Raw genomic sequence first — 20,730 nt, 5'->3', positions numbered from 1 at the left:
GGACCTAATCCACTCGGTTTAGCCGAGTGGAGTAGACCTTCCAACAAAACATAACATAGAAATTTATGTATTTTTTTGAACAATAACAAGAAGTACAACCATTGGACAATATCACAGAAATGATTAATAAAAATATAAGGACAATTTGATAAAATAAGAACATTTTGAACTGACCATAAAATTGTAAGAAGTAATCACAATTCACACCTTTTATCACACCTTAAAAAAATTCACACCTTTTATCACTATACTCTGTTTAAAGATTAGTTTTTTTTTTGTTGTTGAAAAATTAAAGATTAGTTTGGACTTGGGAGGGTTGATTCCTCTAATTAGTTTGGTAGATTTCCAACTAGGGAATCCTGTGGGGTCAATTGGAAGATCCCATTTCTATTCTTTTTTTTTTTCTTTTAAACTTTTGTTTTACTCACATAATGATGAAGACATGAAGTCAAGTTTGATGGTATCGATTAGGGAAGAAAATGTTTGATGGTATTGGAATCTTACCATGTGACTGGCTAAACGACTAAATCAAATGTTATTAAAGTGGATAAATAATGGAAGTCATTCTTCTATTCTATTAGACATTTTGATAAAGTCCACAAACATTAGTTTTCATTCATACACATTTTTTTTTGTTTAAAAGGTTTTCCTTCATGCATTGTTATACCTAAATATAAGGTGAGGCCTACCAAAGAAAAAGGTTTTTGTGCTATTATGGAAACCCTAAGTTTGTGAAGAAAGGGTGTCAACCACAAAAAGAAATAATAATAATAATCCCCACCGCTCCAAGAGAGATGGGACCGAAAACTGTGTTACACTTGGGGTACTGAAGATATCTCTTAACGAAATAAAATCAACTAGGTTAAACTAGTTTGACACTATCTCATCGGAAAAAAAAAAAATTAGTTTTACACTTTTTTCACAAAAATCTTTTGTAGCATTAGGATTTTCTCAATTTAATCTCTCAATACTAATCGGTTAAGCTACTCAATTGCTGAAGAGCGGACAAAAAAAATAGAATTAGGATTTTCTCAATTTAATCTCTTAATATTAATCGGTAATTGAGTTTACTTTCTTCAACAGTGGGTACTAATTGGTAATTGAACTTACCTTCTTCAACACTTGCTCTAATTGGTAATTGAGTTTACCTTCTTCAATAATGGGTAATTGAGGCTACCTTCTTGGCTTTCTATCTTTGTTAATTTGATCTATGTTTGGCGTGTGGAAAAGAATGGACAACAAAGATAAAGCTCGGGTAATGTGATTTTAGAAATTGTAATATTTTATTATAGTTTTAGGTTTAGTCAAGAATATGGTTCATAAAAACTTTTTTTTCTATCAGGTATTTAACTTATGATTTCAATTCCTTTACGTCAAACATGTCCTAGTATTTTTACCTAAAATATTAAGTGCAAGTAATAAACACAAGAGAAAGTAAACTCAATTACCAATCAGTGTTGAGGGGTAAGGTCAAAAAAAACCTCCACCACCACTAATCGAGCTTAGAACGAAAAGATCAATTGAATTAGTTTCAAAGCTTTAATATAAACTCAAAATGCTCTTAAAATTCTCACAATATTTCCCAAAAAAAGAAGAAATTATCCTCTAAACTTGAGGCAGAGAATGCTTAAATAACAAAAAGAAAAGTAAAGTAGTGTTTTCTCATGTTTACGATAAAAAAAATTCATCTGAGAACAACATTCAACTTGCTTTGCACTTCTTCCCTTACATTACTCTGCAACAACAAGCATAAAGTATGAGAAAGGTTGCTAACTTGACAACAACAACATAGAAAAGGAAACCCTAGAAGTTGTTATTTACCTGCAACTGATTTATCTCATCGTCTGTCAACGACCGTTCCATTGACCGATATGCAATCCTATAACAGTGACTTGTCATTCCTTTCTTATTTGTGAAGTTATCGATCAATTTCACCTGTCAATCAGGATGGTTTATTAGTTTATATAGAAATCAGAGTTAAATTTTTTAAGTACAGACCGAGGATTTTCAAAAAAAAAAAAAAAAAGAAGTACAGACCGAGGATATAATGCAAAATTCACGAGTCTCAAAATCACTCACCATTTGTGACCTAGTTATCCTTACAATTATAAGATCAATAGGCGATGATCGTTCTCGAATATAATGCATGCATCAATTGGAAATAATCTTCAACAAAAACCAATCATACCAGACAAGTTCAGGTTCATATAATGTTATAGAGTGGTCTGTTTATGTTTTTCTGCTTTTTTTTGTCAAGAGTAGAGTGGGTAACTTTAAAATCGTCGACCAGTGGTAATCATAAGAACCATAGAATTACCTTGAAGTCAAAATATCGTGAATGATCCTTCCGAGTTTGGTAGGCTAGGATGCTTGAAGCATCCAAACAGGGAAGAAGGTTTTTCACTTTTCTTAGGCTTCCCAATTACATTGCTCAAGTGTCAAGATAAACTATCTCAACACACCATCTCGTTTTGCTCTTGCCGAAACACTGAACTTGTCTGATTATTTCAGGATGGAATTGCAGAACTTTTCATGGCCATACGGGCCATAACATCATAACTGCATTTCCTAATCCTACAGTCTAATGACCTAATCAATGTGGGTAGTTATAATTTTTTTTCAATGTCTATATCTCTAATTGTCTTCACTACTAGCATCACTTGATGTTTTTATATTATTATATAAAATTCCTAGGTTCAAGAGCTTGTGAATGTTTCAAACTTTCATCTAGGGTACAATATTCCTACAGCGACAGGAATGAATTGACCAATTTGTTCCATGTCTTGTTTTGAAATATTTCAGTTGAGGTTTTACTGGCCAAAGTATTATTCGGCTGAAACCAGATGCCTGCAGAAGCATGAGTATGGCTATCTTATAAGACAGCAAGACACCCCCTTTTGTTTTCTCTGTTCGGTGTGTATTTGTCTGTTAGAAGGCGTACCTCCTCCGCAAGATCACCAGCAACTCCTCGGACAATCTCACATAAGTTGTTTTCGGTGAAAGAGTCATTAATCCAGAAGCTCATATCTTTATAACATGGAGGAAACTGCAAAATAAACAATTTTAATTCAAAATGCATGATACGAAAAATGTCAAAAATTTAAGCAACTTACAGGCTCTTCCGTTATATAATGTGAGGTTTTGGATGAATTCTCACACAACTTTGTGAGGGCCCAAATACCACTCTAGGTAAGAATGGTCGATCCAAAATTAAAAGAAACTAACTGTAAGTAAAGAACAGAGGAAATGTTTTAAATACATTTTTTGGCATCAAGGAAGCCTGCTCTCACAAGGCGAGGCGGCGCCTCAAGGCGTATGCCTTGATGCGTAAATGGCGAAACTATTTTTTTGTGACGGAAATGACATCAATTATGTAAAAATATAACATAACATAGTTTTTCTACATTACTACCATAATATAAAGTCTTTAAGTGTTTAATAAACAAAACTACTGATGTGTTTTATGTTGTCCAACAACTCAAATACTTCAGAAGCGCACGTTTTTCCCTCGGTTTCAATCGCGTACACCTCAAGGTACCAGGTGGCCTCCTCGCCTCGAGGCGCGCCTTAAGGCATACGCCTCGAAGGTTTTTAAAACATTGAATAGAGGATCTAGGTAAGAAAGTAAAATATGGTTTCTCGCAGCCTAACATTATCGCCATACTGGCTTTTCTCCATTCATTGTATCCGACACCTTGAACCAGTTTTAGATACCAATAAACCTACTGGTGTCTATGTTGCGTCGACAGTACTACTATAGACAACAAGATAACTCATAATAAGTAACATTGTCCTCTATGTATTAGTCAATGATGGAAAAATAGGTCAAAAACTACCGAAGCTAAATTTTCTTTTGTCAAAAAAGAAACAATAATTTTTTAGGCCTCAGCTCCCTAGTAAGGTTTGCAGAGTTTTGCGCGAGTAAAGTTCACACAGATACTGCATGTTGTTGCGTAGGTTAGCACGGGTTTGCAGAGAGAGCCCAAGCCAAAAAAAGAAGTATTGAACATGGAGCCGAAGCCTAAGAAAATGCTGGCCTGTCTTTCTGATCAATATCTACATGACATTTAGTCTTCGACCTGATTTACTGTTCTTTCTATAAGTGGTTGGGCACACATTTTCATGTTTTGTGTCATATTGTTCTGTTAACAGTCAACACAAACGAGTTTTATCCTTCACAGGGCCATAGTAGTAGTAGAAGTTTGAACATGCAATGGGTGGAAACAAATCACCATACTTAATACATAAACGATAATGCTATGAATATTATACATATAAATATATATATATATATATATGATAACAAACTGTCTATGCTTTACTTAAAATATCCCATACCTTTGAGAAGGGCTTGAACTTGAGCCCAAGCTGACCTTTAGAAAACTGAACATAAGATGCAAATCAGTATAGTATGATTCAGTTATGAACAGGTTATAATGTGGGTATGAAGCACAAAATAAGAAAGAATGTATATATTTATATATGTAGATAGACATACTTGTGAGGTAAATCGTTCGTCAGAGGACCAGAAAAGACGAATATCAGGTATCTCGAAAAGAACCATTGCAAGTCGCTCCAACCCTAGTCCGAAAGCCCATGCAACCTTATCAACGTTACCGCTTCTCTTTAATATCTCTTGCTCCATCACTCCACAACCTAATACCTCCAACCATTCGTCCTGAGTGTCAGAAATTTCATTGATAAGTACCACATGGTTGCAGAGTTTATTCAAAAACAAAACAAAAACAGCTACATATATTGAATGGCTTATCACAAGAACTTTCAGGTGATCGTCATTTATGGAATGCTACTGCCTACTGTATTTATTTGTTTAGCTCATATCAAATGTACAAATATGTCATAAGAACTTCTTTGTTCGATATTATATTATTTAACGACATTAAAATTCCGGATTGCCAGTTTCATTCATGTACCTGTATTTTCAAAAAGCAATAAATGACCGACCTGGAAGTATATCTCAAGTTCAAAGGACGGATCGGTAAATGGAAAGTAAGTATCAACCCATCGCATTTCCACAGCACCTGTAAGTTTACAATAAATAGTCATTCATGAAATAATGCATGCTCAAGTACTACTAGTAATACCAGGAAATCGGTGATCAAGTACATCAAAAGAGAAGTTCTCTTTTTCAGTAGAACGAGAAGGGTTATAAAACAGCTTACCAAATAAATGGCGAGCCAAACCCTCGAGACACTTTTTTAGATCTTCTGCTGCATAACTTGTACCATCCATGCCAGATGCTTCCCACTCATCGGGAGAGAAAACACGAACCCCTTCCATCTTCACAGTCAGTTCATCAGGTAAAATACTGGATCAAAGTAATTGAATTTCCATGGAAGACTGAAGAGGATTTCATGACCTGAATATAAACAAAAAAAGAAATACCTGGTGGAAAACAGGATAATGAGTCGAATCAATAGAATCTCTACGATACACATCCCCGGCCACAAGAAAATGGGTGTTTCCTCTCGTCAATAGTTCTGCCTGATGAGCACTAGTATGGCACCTCAGGACAGTTTGAGCATCGATATAGTATGTGTCATTGTAACTCCTGCTTACATGATCAGCAGGAACCAACACATCATCAAAGTTCTGCAAGAAGTAAAGGTTAAGTCAAAGGAATGAACAATCTCTCTTGATCAATCTTAGACTTGCAAATATTACAAGTTTTCCCAAAAACCAAAAAACTATCTGTAAATTGAGTTAATAATTTAGATTATCAGGGAGTTACGTCAGTAACCAGTTTTATTGCAACTTCGCCAAAGATTTTGCTTTTTAGTACTACTCGAAAATGATAGCTTGTAATTATGCAGCAAAAAACTGTCAGACACCAGGGTCACAAAAGCATAAGCCGATACATGAAATCAAGATATTTCTTTGATGCGACCTTACAATCCTAAAACAATAATTTTGGTTCCCTTGTTTCATGTCACCAATTAATGGAAGATGGATGAATAGTTCAAATGATTGTGCATTCAATTTGCAAACGAACTCAAGATATTAATATTTAATGTCAGTCAGCCTTGTATTCACCTGGTCTCCATTTAAGACACAGCGTAATAAATTCAATATGTACAACAAAAGTACTGGGAGATTGTAAATAGAGATATTGTAAGAGTAATGCTAGGGGACAAGAAAAACCAGGCGGACTCTGGCAAAAATCCCATATGGTTGTGATTCGTTGTTCAGTGGATCAGAATCATGAGCACGAACCACAACAAGCATTTCATATTGTAATGAATTAGGAGAGCACAACTAAAGGAGAGTGAGCATTTCAATTAAAATAACAATGCATAGTTAAAACCTAAAATATAAGCGTAATGACAAAACAGTAGCTAATGAAATAGATAATGGATAATTATACCTCTTTTACTGAAACAATTGGACAAAGATCATCAAACTTAACGAATTTGGCAGAGTAATTTGTATCAAAGTAGTTGTATATTGCATTCTTCAAGATCCCAAGTGGGTGTTGATCCCTCCTGTGAAGTTGCAAGCCGAGCTTTGAGAATATAGAATCCGGAACATTGTTTGTGGGATCATCCTTTACAACATCTACCATGTTATAAATACAGACCATAACGTTATTGAACTACCAGAAAACCTAATATCAATTGAAAGAGCCAAAATGGGCAAACGATAAATATCAGTTTGAGAGGCTGATGCATTTTACCATCTTTGACAATCCTGACTCCACCAATCTCCATTGCTGAAACAACGGGTTGTCTAGACAAAGCAGAAGAAGATAAAGAACGAAAGGGAGTGGAAACAGTGAAGCTCTGGGGAGAATGTTTCTTCCAGAAAAATGAGGGTGCAGAGCAAGCTGAATGACTCAGTGACACTGCCATGCTGATCATGTGGTAATTAGAGAGGCCTCTGGAGCTTGCTTCGATAAGCATCTTCATCTTCGCCAAATAAAGGGAAAAATTTCAGTAATAAGATTACATTTGTGAAAAATCATCCATCATGTATCATATTTTCTTTATTATCACCTTCATGAAGACATAATTTGGTCATTTCTACCAAAATATTTCAAAATTTATTTCCTTGACAAGGCATAAAGTATGAGAAACTTAGTTAAATTTAGGTTTTGATGGAATGCCTTGTCAAGGAAATAAATTTTGGTTTCGACGAAAATTTCGATGGGCATGGAAATGGAAATATTTTGAAGTTTAATTCCTCTTTAGATAAAGGGTATGTCATGAATTCAGTGAGGGACATGAAATCCACAAAATTTTTGAAGTATTTTCCCTTCAAAAATAAATGTGTGGATGGTTGAGAATTACTTCACTTTCAAACTTAAAAAAAAAAAAAAAAAAAAAAAAAAAAAAAAAAAAAAAAAAAAAACTCTAGGAGCATTTCATCAAACACTAAGGTGTACTACTATAAATCTGAACCATAGCTACTTGGGTTTAATGAAATATTTATAAAACATAGTATCTATGCACAAAACTACAACTTGTTAGAAGTTCAATCACCAAACAGAGAAAATTTCCCTTTAAATTAAAAACCCAAATCAGAAAAACAGAATCACTATCTGGGTTTGTTTGGATTCTGAAATTATCCATTTTACCCAAGCTTCTGTGTTTCTTCATAGGGAACCCACAGTTTTGCTTGGGTAACTCCATGTTCTTAACTAAACCCATGTCTATAACAAGGGAAGAAGTAATGTTTACCGGATAAGAAGGGGATTAAATGGGTAGGAAGTTCCAGCTCTTCCAAAAACCCTTGATTGATTGGTCTTGTTCTTCAGATAAAAGAAATATTAGATGAGAGAAGAAACTTAGGAGCACCAAGTGAGCTTCATCAACACCAGAAATAAAATCCCTCCCTTAATGGGAGGTAACTTTCCATTGAGGGGAGATCGATTATTTTCATAATGGAAGGTCAGTCTACTTGTAAAGGGAGATCATAAGTCTCATAAAGGTAGGGGTGGGAAAAAAATCCGGAAGACCGCTATCCGACCCGTTCGACCGAGATAAAAAGTGTCCATGGACACCCGATGGTCATAACGGTCAGTGTCCGACCGGCCCGAAACAATTGGCGGACGGTCACGGTCAAAATTTTATGTCGAAGGACCGACCGCTGACCGACCGATACGAGTGACCGAATAGGTTGACCGACTAAACTGTCCTCATTTTTAGAAGTTGACCGTTGAATTTTATAGACATAAATATATGATGATCGTTGGCTATAGTCATATAGTCCTCTGGAAGACCAAACATTAATGAATGGCTTAATTATATCTTGTCAAATGATGATCAACTGTGTTTTTTTCTTTTTATATTTACTTTTGATTTCTTGGCTAAACATCTTCATTTGTAAGTAATTTTGTTTGTGGTAATAAAAATAAAGTTCTGAATTAAGTAAATTTATTGGAAAGTCCGGACCGAGACCGTCCGGTATCCGACTAGACCGGTAAAATAAACGGTCTTGGACGGTCAATGGACAAAGAATTCTTGAGAGTGACCGTCCGAGTCCGCCCGAGTAAATAGGTGGTCACCAACAGTTTATGTCCGAGTCGACCGGTTCGATGAAGTTAGAGTCCGATACCGACCGGTCCGGACCGATTCCCACCCCTACATAAAGGTGAGTTGTTGAAGCTATAATGGGTATTTTTATTTTACTTTTTACTGTCATCATACTTTAAGGAGCATGACACCATGTCTCTAATCTAAGACCTCAAAGGTGGAAATCAGCTTGCTAACCATTCTAACTTAGAATCGTTAACAAAATTAGGTTTTTTGCTACCAAAGGACAGTTCAAATCTCCACAATCAACTCGACTCATTGTGGAGAAAAGATTGCCAATAATAACACTTTGTCTTTGTCAACTACTCTTAGTCTCTTACTAGCATGAATAAGAAATGGTGTTAGGGGAAACAAAAAAAGTTCACCGAAAACTTCTTCCTGAAATTCTATATCACGGACAATTATCTTTTTTAATCGAAAATCTGGCCTTTTGAAATAAGATTATAGAATAAGTAATTTGTTGAAATTTGTCTCTGAAATAAGATTGTAAGAAGTATTTAATATCTAAAATTATTAATATTTTGAATCAGTTAGACTAACCAGCCGAGACAAACCAAACTAATTAAATTGGTGGAAGGCTCGAAGCTTAATTTGAGTTGAGTAATAAATGGTCCACAACCGAGCAATAATCACCCTTAATTTGTGTCATCTCAACAGTGCTAATATGTTTAAAGAACACCAACCAGACTCGACACGCAAGACTTCGGGTCGGGCGCTCCAAACTCTAATATGTCAAGGACGGAGTTTGTAAGATAAACAAAATTGATAATAATTCGCAAGAAACCCACCGTAAACACTTATATAATTGGTTGATCGGGCAACTGGTTAATCTGAGAACGATAATTTGGAACTTCTTTAGTACTCGGATGGTTTCAGATCGAGTATTAGGTTTTCAGGCTAACATCCCACACCTATTTACTTTTGGGATCCATTTGATACGTGTGAAAATATGGTAGAAAAATCGATTGTCCTACGAAGTTTGATTTTTCGTTGTTCGGTTAAATAAGATAAGTGTGAAAGTTAACGTCTCGTTGTAGAAAGAAGTGTGAAAAAGGGGAAAGTTTTTACCACCAAATTGCAAGATTTTGTTTGTGGAACCATCAACCCTAATTGCAAGAATGAGTGGGACAGATTGCTCATGATTTGCATCCCATTAACCCTAATTGCAAGATTTTACTTGCTTCCCATGAACCATGATAATAATAGCAAGGTCGAATGAGAGAGATATGTACATTTATGTTCTAAACTCATCTAGAGCTATTGCCATCACCATTCCTTGTAGGTGTAAAAAACCACCATCAACAATAACGATTTACATCCCATTAACTCTAATTACAAGATTTTACTTGCTTCCCACGTACCATGATAGTAATAACGAGATCGAAAGAGAGAGATCTGTGCATCTATGTTCTAAAGACACCTAGAGCTATTGCCATCGTGGTCGTGTAAAAAAACTGGAACAACAATAACAATTGGTGTCTTTAGTATTCTTCTTCGGACTTTCTCCCACCTACCAAACAGTTAGAAATAAATTTTTGATACGAAAAAAACATGTTCTCTTAATATATTGACTTCTCTGTTAATAATTTGGATGAAAAGAAACAAAAATTTTGGTCTTCTAGCTCCTATTTATTGCTTTATAGGAGCCAAACCAAATTTCTTATTTTTCAGGAGCCAAAACCAATTTCCTTGTTTTTTCATAAAAAAAAAAAAAGCTTGTCTTTGATGACTTGATAAAACCAGATCTTCTCACCCTTATTTAATCCTCTCTTTTCATTTTGTCGGAGATCGTGATCTGCACCACTATCATGATGACGACTGTCGGTGCTGCTACTGCTCATACCCAGATTCTTCACTTGTTAGGGTTTCAATTTTAGTACCTTCCCACTTCTTTCATATTCCCCTTATCTCTCTCAATTTAGCTTAGGGTATTATTATTTGCTTCGATTTCTGCCAAATCAGTAACAAAAAAGAAAACCCATTTCTTAGATTCAGTTTTTTGGGCAATGATTGTTTAAAGTTTGGATCTTTCTTACTAGTTATTAGATCTGTTAGGTTTACAACAATGGCTTCTGCTAAACTTGATTCAACAAAGCAATATTATGCAACTAGCAGTTTAGTTCTTGGTTATGCACTTTGTTCTAGTTTATTAGCAGTGATTAACAAATTCGCCATTACTAAATTCAATTTCCCTGGTTTATTAACAGCTTTACAATACTTAACATCTTGTTTAGGTGTTTGGGTTCTTGGGAAATTAGGGTTTTTGTATCATGATCCATTCACATTTGAAACTGCAAAAAAGTTCTTTCCTGCAGCTACTGTTTTCTTCCTTGCTATCTTTACTAATACGAATCTTCTTCGTCATGCCAATGTCGATACTTTCATTGTTTTTCGATCTTTAACTCCGATATTGGTTGCTTTAGCTGATACTGCATTTCGAAAACAACCTTGTCCATCTAAACTTACTTTCATGTCATTGTTGATTATCTTGGGTGGTGCTATTGGATATGTATCAACAGATGATGGTTTTACCCTAACTGCTTATTCATGGGCATTTGCTTATTTAGTAACTATTACTACTGAGATGGTTTATATCAAACATATGGTGACAAATCTTGGATTAAATACTTGGGGTTTTGTGTTTTACAACAATTTGTTGTCTTTGATGATGGCTCCATTGCTTTGGATCTTAACAGGAGAATACGTCGATGTTTTCTCCGCTTGGAATTCGAGTTCTGGCGATTGGATTGGATCTAGTGCGTTTATTGCCGTATCGTTATCTTGTTTGTTTGGATTGCTCATAAGTTTCTTTGGGTTCGCAGCTAGAAAAGCTGTTTCTGCAACTGCATTTACTGTTACTGGTGTGGTTAATAAGTTCCTTACAGTTGCCATTAATGTCTTGATTTGGGATAAACATGCTACCCCTCTTGGCTTGGTTTGCTTGCTTTTCACTATTGTGGGTGGAGTTCTTTATCAGCAATCGGTAACCGGAGTTAGTAATTCTCCATCTCAACATGATTCTGCAGTTTCTAAGCAGCTTATTCGTGGAGATGACGACGATGGTTCTGGCGAGGATATTCAAGAAAAGGGCTTGTCTGGTAAGTATGCTGGTGTATGAAGTATCTTATCAAATAAATTTTTTGCTGCATTTGCCTTCTATGAAGTATTTAGCCTATCGAAACTTTGTGTGTAATTTGTAGCATAAGTGAAATTTTAAGACCTTTAGCAGTTTAGCTTATGTCTTGTATGAAACGATCCTCTCTCCGATTAACGATAATTCTCGGGCATGTAATCGTTGATTTTGTTATAATAGCTTGTTGTTGGTAAAGTTCTGTTTTTAGTATCGAAACTTAATCGTGTTTCAATTACATTTCCCTTTCTTAGAATGGTATAAGCTTCATAATTGGTTATGAATAAGATATTCATGGTTACTCTTAATTGAATCTTATCAGTATTTACTGCAAGATGTTTGTAGACCTTTTGTTGTTTTGATCCCGACTGTAATGTGAATTCATCCTGCTTTGATCCCAATTATAATGTGAATTCATCCGATAAAAGAATGAAAACTGAATGGAGGGAGAACAACTAAATCGTAATAATCACCATTCTAGATTATCTAATATTTAGGTCCGTCTTTTAAGTCCATGTCTTGCTTCCATCTCAAGGAGAAACTTAAAAAATAACGGTGGATAAAAGGTGGAGAGACACAAAACGAATATGACTCCCGTGTGTATATTGTTGAACTAACTACTAGATTTAAAGGCGAAAAAAAGTGAAGTAGATCTTGGTTATTCCATGTGCAACCGACCTGTTTTCTACATAACAAAGAAGATGGATAAGAATTATGGCGAAAAGTTTTCCTTTCACTATCATTATACATGCTTGATCTACTTTGGTTGTTACTGTTATACCAAAGAATTGTCAGCTTTCGAATACTTATTTCGACTCTATATTTTGATGTTTGTCGATAATTTTAACAAGCTATTTAACCCATGTTAGTGACTATAATTGCAGAGACAGTAAGTGTTTCCATGAAAGATGATTGAGCTGTGGTGTTAAATTCTCAAAACCCATATCTGAAAAGACTGTATTAAGAGAGTGGTCACCTCAGTTTTCCCAGACTTCCAAGAGGGGCATTGTGCCTAGCTTTTCTCAATCTCACTTGTTTACTCAGCATATCAATATTCCTTTCTACTCTAAATAATTTTTTTGGATGGTTTCATTTTTTTCTACTCCGAAGTGTTACATACTATTTCAATAGAAATTTTTGGCCAGACTGAAGCTGATTTTCGGACGTGTCCCTCATTTTTGTTTGACATTAGACCTGATTCTCTAACGATTTTTTTTTTCGAATTTAGCCCGATACCCTAACGATTTGGGTATAGCGACTGCAAGGAAAAGGGAAAATAACCCGAGAAGACAACATACTAGAAATTGAAAGAACAAAGAACCTAGAAATAAAATTCCAAGATTCTAAAAAATATACAAGGTGCTATCTCAGAAGTAGGCTTTATATTGTTCCAAATTGGTAATAGAACATCATATGAAAGGCCAATATTTATTAACGGAATGTTATAAATATAAGTATTTGAATGATCGAAAGCAAAGAAATTATTATTGTCATCACCCGTAACCACAACAGTCCGAGCGAGATGTTCAACAAGTATAAATAGCGAACACATTGATGCCCCGCCTTCCACTACATTCTCCATAGTCTAATAAAAATTACATTTTCCTTGGCCACCAAAAACTTTACTCAAGGAAGCAAACTAGAGGTGACAACAGTTAACCTTCAAGTATAAATAACAAAAATGATATTTGTTATCCAAAGATGGGATAGGGAACTAAAGCCTAGCAAGAAAAATGAGTGAAATGCAACTCCATGCCATGAATTCAAATCCCCAAGGGCACTTAGCCCTACTTTATTCAAGTAGATGCTTGGTTTTGAATATGATGAGCAAGAGGCCTTATAGAGCGAACTGGGTGAAAGATTGATTTTAAGTTGCCGCATCTGGTGTGAAGTTCTTTAGACGAGCTTATCGCATAATGACTGATATGCAGCACTACATAGCTTGAACTTTTCCTCGGCAACGGCCTGTTCATTTATCACAAAAATGTCATATAAGGTTCATGGATACCCCCTCCTAACCCCCATTTTAGTGTAAGAATAGGTAGACAATTCGAAACCACTACGATTAAAAAAAGAAAAAAAGAAAAATGCCTTTGTGGCTAATACGCAGATATACCTTAGAAGAACCCTGATGACGGTCTGGATGCCATTTCAAGGCACATGCTCGATATCTGAAGACAAATGATACACACATTAGAGATGTCCTTAAGGTATTTTTTTTTAAAGTTTGAATGAATAAATGGTTAATGGATTATCGTAAATGATATAACAGATGGGTCCAAGACCTTGTAGGAGAACTGACAAATACAAAACAAGAGAGAACTTACGCGACTTTGACATCATCAAGTTTGAGAGGGCCTGATGTACTCAATCCAAGGGCTAACCGATCAGATGCAACAGAGCTAGAAGAGTGAGAAGTCTCATCATAATGTTCGTAGGAGTCATAATCATCTTCACGACTGTGTCTCCATTTCCAAGAGCTTCCCCGACTATTAGAATAGTCTGACGAGTTCCTCTGATAATAATCATCATTAATAAAGGAACTATATGTGAATGTCTCACCACCAAATGCAGTTCGAAATATTTTCTCAAGTTCCTCATCGGGGCCATCACAGAAGCGGAAGACTCCTTCTCGTCAACAAAATTAAATGGTATTAGTATGTGTATGTGTATGAACATCATGGGACGAATGAAAATCCTCAAATGCATATTCTACATAAGAACTGGATCGGGTTTATGCACTATGATATGTAGTACACAAGTACTATTTCAGTATGTTCAACATGCAGTACGCTAGGGGTATAACGCTATTCTGGGTCCCAATGTGTTGACTATATATCAAGAGAATATATTTTCTATGATGCATCATGCATATAGTAGATAAACTTACTCTCGAGACATTCCATCATACACAAAACCAATAATTACTAAAGAAACTTGTAATTACATACTTTATCACCCTTACGTAACTCTTATCAGATGAACAATATTGTTTTTGGCTACTTCAGCCGCTGGCGACCGAGTACTCTAAATTTGGCGTACCGTCAACTAACCCAATTGCTTTTGAAAAAATCCGCATGGTCAAGTAGTTCAGTACTTGGAATCTGACGCACTCGATTCGTCACTTATTCTCTGGTATGTATCAATACCTTTTCTTCTTGATTTGGCTATAGAGTGAAATTAAAAATCAAATGAGACAAGGGGTGTTTGAAAGAAGTGTCGAGATAGTAGAGAGGTAGGAGGAAGTTGAGTGAACAAGATACGATATTTTTGCCTAGTCTCTCTCTCTCTCTCTCTCTCTCTCTCTCTCCCTCTCTCTCTCTCTCTCTCTCTCTGCCTCTCCCATCTAATATATCATCTCTGCGGATGTTGGTAACGTTGTGGTTAAAGGCAAGAAGAATGCATAAGCTTGATTGAATGGGAAAGACATATTTTTACCCCTATCTTGGCCATCCAACCTAAACAGCTCTTTTTGACTGTGTTGGGTGTACATAAACATGACATTGACAAAAGAAATAAAAATGCTTACCTCCTCTACATCTATAAGTTTCCCATCGAGGTCCCTGGGAGAAACTTTTCTTTGGCCCTTTGTGTTGTTTTCTGAACCACGAACTTCCTTTACTTGAAGATGGTTCACTATAATCATCATCAGCTCGCCAGTTCTGAAGTCAAGAGAAAAGAGACATTAACCAAAATTTAGATATTAAGGTTTAGGAAAACATTTGAAGGATGGTCGAAGCTATGTTGGAAAAGTCGGCAAGGGGGACTAGTCGGCGGACATGGGACTAGGCATAGTCGCTACTAGTCGTATTTACACGGGACTAGTCGTAGAATATAAATATATAATTATATATAGGTATAAATATAAGTATTTGGTGTTAATGAAGTATAAACACTAAAAATTCATCCCTAAGAAGCACACATATACTTATCAACAAGTTCTACAACATTAATGAAGTATAAAACACTAACAACTAACATTTATTTGAGTTTATAGAGAAAAAGAGTACAATATGGGTTCTAAAAAGAAGTAGTGAAAAAAGATTGAGAAGATAGAGAAACTTGGAATCTTGTTTGGAGAGCAAGAAAACTTCAAAATTACTTCAATCTGGTTATAAGGATATTTGGAGGGGAGAGGAAGGGTGAAAAGCCGAATGAGCAAATCCTAAACCACCTTTGTCGATTTGAGCAAAAGGAAAAAAAGCTCAGCTAAATAATCCCGACTGGCCCGACTAGTCGTCTCGGTCCTAGTCGGACCAAGTCGGGGATTTACTCGGGATTCCACGGGACTAGGGTTTTGGCTCCTAGTCGAGTCGGCAAGATGGGGACTGAGGAGTAGTCGGGGTGTACTCGGGGATTAATCCCGACTTTTTCTTCATAGGGTCGAAGCATATACAGGTTTTGATTTGAACATTTCATTGATTTTCTTTATGTTCTTATCATTTATTAATCTCTTCCTCTGAGAGAGTGGTTGCTTGAAGTTCTAAGAACTGCAAACTTGGAAGACTTATTAATTGAATTGCGGTAGCCATTTTTCACATAGGTGCAAACTCAGACATGATTTACAGGGAAATCCCGGGGTCATTTTGATACACTAACGGATGACACAGACATCTCAAAACAGCGATACTGTCCTTGAGTCAGGCACCACCTAGATCCACTGGTCTAGTTCAACATGGTACAAGGACTCTCCTTGGAATGGACTGGCCCTAGACCACCCCAAGCTTTTCAACTTGACCAATCCAGCATCTGGGAGCCAAATCCACCCAAAGGCCTAGCCATTATGTGCAATGAAGTCTTACCTTATAATCCAGGTTTGGAAGGTTTTCCGAGGTAATGTCAGACTAAATGCCTTGTACATGAATCTTCTGTTTCAATACACTAACTGCTGATTTCTACAAGAACAGCTATTCTGGTTATTAAATACCGTCCAAATAGAACCAACCGAATTATATTAAAGTTAGCACCTAAGGATTTGAACTTAACTTCTTGTATAGAAAAGATGAGTGGAAGTAAAATTGTTAAAGCTAGAGAATGAAACAAATAAAAGCCAACGGTGGGCAATGTTGATTCACAAATTGCCAACAATGGACCTCCTCAAGAGAAGAGGATTTAACGTGGTGAACAGCTGCATATTATGCAAGGGAGAGGAGGACACCACAGACCATCTATTATTACACTGCCCAATTGCCGAAAATACACGGGACTTCTTCATCTCAACTTTAAAAGTGAAATGGTGTAGACCTAGGAGTATTGGGATGTTGTTGGAACAATGGGAGGTGCTGAAGAAGAAGCTCAACAGAAGAGACATTTGGAATCTTGTGCCAATAGCTATAGTATGGAACTTAGGGAAGGACAGGAACAAAAAAAATTCAAGGGTATGTACTTATCAAGTAATTTAGATATTGAAGATGTGAAAAGAACTATATTTCTTTGGGCAAGAAATTTAGAAGCTTTTAAATCCTTATCATGTAGTGATGTAGTGGTTAATTGGGAGGCATGGATACGTAACATGTACCATGACCAATAACCTATAATCTGTTGTACATATTTTATTTTTTACTATATTAATTCAAAGTTTCACAAAAAAACAAATAAAAGCTCAGGAGGTAGTTAATGGGGATACTTGGAACAGAGACTCTGCATAAGCACCGACATTGCGTAATAATGATTCTTTTGCATGCATCCTTCTGATTCTCTTCGAGTAATTATTAGATCTCTGAAAATGACAAACTCTTTAGAAGGAAAAAAAAAGTGGATAACATACTCCATCAACTAAGAAAGACGCAATGCATTTAAAGCATTGCACTAAGATGGCATTGAACATATGATTCTTTGTGTTTTTTGGCCAAGAGGAACTCTTTTTCTTAAACAGATTGCTTCAGAACAGGATTTACTAATACACCATGAAAGAACTGCCTACATGTACTCCTACAAAACACAACATTAACTTTCGTCTAAGATATAAATTTTCTGAATAAGAAAGAAATAGCTTCACGGAGGACGTCTCTAATTTCCATGCAGGAAAAATCTTATTTTAAAGATACAAAACAAAACCCTTTAACATGCCTGAGCCTTGTATGGTGAAAAATGAATATTGGCGAGAAGCGAGATATTTTATTGGGGGGGTGGGGGGGGGGGGGGGGGGGTAGTCAGAAGCTAGTTAGTCCCACATTGGTTGTGGGAGGGGTTGGTGGTCACTTCATTAATCGGAGGGATAGCCTCACCTATTGAGCCAGCTTTTGGGAAAAGAGAGGCTCAATACCACTTGGGAGCAAGGAAGGCCTAAGGCCACAACCACATCATCAAGTATCTTACTATTGATGTCAAGAATTCAAGATTCAAGTATCTTTCAGTATAACCATGCTAAACTTTTTTGTCTTCCCGATTCATATGGGGTGAACATGGCTTGGAGTAACGAAGGCGAAGTTAATCAAATGACAATTGCATCATCTCAGGTATAGAAACTAGAAAGCATTAAATAGATTTCTACCTTGTTTGAACTTGAAGCACCTCCTCCTCCCTGCAAAAATTAAAGGAGTTCTGATCATTAGATAATATAAGTCTCACTACCTAAACACATATATCAAGCTTAAAACATTTCTGAATTTCTATTTTCAAGTGCAAAATTCGCATTAAACATTATTGGTCAATAAGCTGGAACCACAAACCACAAAACATAGTTTCATTAGTAACCCACATTAACAAGGGAAACTAATAGTCTCATTCCAAAAATCAAATCAACTTGAACCAACATGTAAGCACGTTATAAGATCTCGATTGAAGACAAAATGCCCATTTTAATTCTCTTTTTCTCCTTGCAGGAATACACCACCTAAAAGCAATACCATTTTTAAGAACCATAACTCAGTCACCATAAAAACCCGCCGCTTTTGAATATCAGTCAACTAAAAATGATAAACTTTTTCGGTTTTCTTTCCCATTTACAGTGTTCCAAAATACATTCTTACGCCTCAAGGTGGTTTGCTCTCACAAGGCGAGGTGGCGCCTCGAGGCGTAAAATAGTTTTTTTTTTCAAGGAAAGTGACATAACGTAGTTTTTCTACTTATTTTTTTTTTTGAAATAATCACCTTTTATTTATTTGATTTATTAATAATTACATTTACGCAATCAGTTGGATTTGTCTCATCCAAACATATAGTTCTTACAGATTTCCAAGCTTCTTTAACTAATATATCCGTCTTTTCATTTGCTTCCCTTCCTCTGAAGAAGAATCTGAGGTCTTCAAACTTCGCTTGTTTGTTCCTGATTTTTGAAATTGCATTTTTTGCCGTCCAATGGTGATTCGATTTCTTTCCTTTTAGCGCATCGACGACTCTCTTTCGATTTATTAATAATTACATTTAGGTGATCAGTTGGATTTGTCTCATCCAAACAGATAGTTGTTCCAGATTTCCTAGCTTCGTTAGCTAATATATCCGTCTTTCGATTTGCTTGCCTTCCCATGAAGAAGAATCTGAGGTCTTCAAACTGCACTTGTTTGTTCCTGATTTTTGAAATTGTACTTTTTGCCGTCCAATGGTGATTCGATTTATTTCCTTTCAGCGCCTCAATGACTCTCTTTGCGTCTCCTTTCAACACTACTTTGGTAATGTTTTTGTCCTTTGCCCATTGTAGTCCCTTAAAGGCTGCCTTGGCTTCTCCTTCATCCACCTACCGAACTCTTACCACTTGAGCTTTCCCCGCAATGCAGTTGCCTGACTTGTCATATACAGTGAAACCTACTGCTGATGATTGTCGAACGTCAACAAACGAGGCATCAAAATTTATCTTTATGTAATCTTCCGGCGGTTTCGGCCGTTGGGTTTGGGTTAGTTATGTATCTTTACTATCATAATATAATGTCACAAGTGGTCAACAAAAAAAAGTACTAATGTTTCTGTTGTTCAACAACTCGAAATTAATAGGTGACTTCAGATGCACACGTTTTATTCTCGGGTTCAAATACGTATGCCTGGAGGCAACAGGTGAGCGACTGGCCTCCTGGTGAGGCATAATCCTTGAGAGTTTTTTGAAACATTGCCCATATATGCCTAGTACGAAAAATGACATAAACCATGAAAAAACATTCATATATTTAGGTTTCCGTTTTCATTGTTATACTAATGTTCATCTCTATCAGAAAAAAAAAACATGGAAAAGAAAGAAAAGAAAGGGTAAATTTAGAGTATAGGGTTCATTTTGGCATTCTTATATAATAGAGATTTATCAATATCTTGATAGATGATTATGCTGGAAGACAATTAGTATGAAATGTTTCACCTAAATTTAACCTAAAAAACAATTAAAGGAATGAACTTTGAAGAAAAGGCAAACTCACAGAATCCCAAAAGGTTCGTCTTTTACGATCAGAAACAGGTGTTGAATGAAAAAGAGCAGTTCTCATCAGGTAAGTAGAGGTGGCGAAAGAACTTCCTTTCAAGCAGCCTGTTTTAATGGCGGAAGTCATGCTGTAGAGAGAGAGAGAGAGAGAATGGAGAAGCAAAAAACCCCTAAATCCAGGTGATCTGATAGAGAAGTGAAACCACTGAGCAATAGTGAGGTTGAACCAGACCAAGCAATTGAGCTCTAAATCGCCAACTTAAACCCTAAAACTGGTTCCATCTTGCACCAAGCACACTGCCTGACTGCCCAAACTAGCCGAGCTTAGGTTAAAGATTTTCCAAGGAAAAAATGGATGTTGCCCAATTCAAGTTATTTCAAGGGTGTGTTTGGTAGCCTTAATTTATGAGGAAATAGGGGGATTTTAAATCACCATAATTCCATTCTTATGGAAATGAACTCAAAACAGAGACAAATGTTGTTGTTTATAGATTTGTTCATTTCTTTGCTTCCATTAGTGAATCACTTTCATAGAATTTGTAGAAATGAAGTTTCTTTGGTACCAAACACATTAGAATAGTCCTTAACATTTTACCAAACTTGAGTGGATTGGTTGAAATTCAAAACCCACTTAACTATGTCTTAATATTTTTTTTTTTTTTTTGTTGAAAGACGTCTTAATAGTTAATCGACGTAAAATTTTA

At 36.0% G+C, this 20,730-nt stretch overlaps 3 protein-coding genes across 4 annotated transcripts; 1 reads left to right on the top strand and 2 right to left on the bottom strand.

The window, feature by feature from the left end:
* Positions 1-1,525: 1,525 nt before the first annotated feature.
* On the bottom strand, positions 1,526-7,943 carry LOC147540197 (phenylalanyl-tRNA synthetase class IIc family protein). The gene is made up of 11 exons (XM_086640979.1): positions 7,698-7,943; positions 6,695-6,926; positions 6,386-6,576; positions 5,407-5,613; positions 5,184-5,301; positions 4,966-5,042; positions 4,499-4,678; positions 4,339-4,383; positions 2,942-3,046; positions 1,822-1,935; positions 1,526-1,735 (listed from the first exon to the last, which is right to left on the bottom strand). Exons 2-11 carry the CDS (start codon positions 6,924-6,926, stop codon positions 1,685-1,687), a joined length of 1,320 nt encoding a protein of 439 aa, XP_086497105.1. The 5' UTR covers positions 7,698-7,943; the 3' UTR covers positions 1,526-1,684.
* Positions 7,944-10,081: 2,138 nt separating this feature from the next.
* GONST4 (golgi nucleotide sugar transporter 4) lies at positions 10,082-11,880 on the top strand. The gene has a single exon (XM_086641550.1). The coding sequence runs from the start codon at positions 10,618-10,620 to the stop codon at positions 11,668-11,670; it is 1,053 nt and encodes a 350-aa protein (XP_086497676.1). The 5' UTR covers positions 10,082-10,617; the 3' UTR covers positions 11,671-11,880.
* Positions 11,881-13,145: 1,265 nt separating this feature from the next.
* LOC147540195 (uncharacterized) lies at positions 13,146-20,539 on the bottom strand. Of its 2 annotated transcripts, XM_086641551.1 has the most exons (7): positions 20,025-20,539; positions 18,176-18,205; positions 17,309-17,401; positions 15,212-15,344; positions 14,010-14,310; positions 13,799-13,853; positions 13,146-13,647 (listed from the first exon to the last, which is right to left on the bottom strand). In XM_086641551.1, exons 1-7 carry the CDS (start codon positions 20,151-20,153, stop codon positions 13,579-13,581), a joined length of 810 nt encoding a protein of 269 aa, XP_086497677.1. In that variant the 5' UTR covers positions 20,154-20,539; the 3' UTR covers positions 13,146-13,578. The 2 variants fall into 2 exon arrangements, with proteins under 2 accessions (XP_086497677.1, XP_086497678.1); XM_086641552.1 differs by lacking the exon at positions 17,309-17,401 and having other exon boundaries at positions 20,025-20,444.
* Between the last annotated feature and the right edge of the window lie 191 nt (positions 20,540-20,730).

The sequence above is a fragment of the Eschscholzia californica genome, unplaced genomic scaffold, assembly GCF_041429995.1.
Source record: "Eschscholzia californica isolate CP2 unplaced genomic scaffold, dmEscCali1.0.p SCAF_5, whole genome shotgun sequence".
Taxonomy (NCBI): Eukaryota; Viridiplantae; Streptophyta; class Magnoliopsida; order Ranunculales; family Papaveraceae; genus Eschscholzia; species Eschscholzia californica.
The sequence above is the reverse complement of the archived record's forward strand: the minus strand, read 5'-3'. Positions and strand labels throughout refer to the sequence as shown.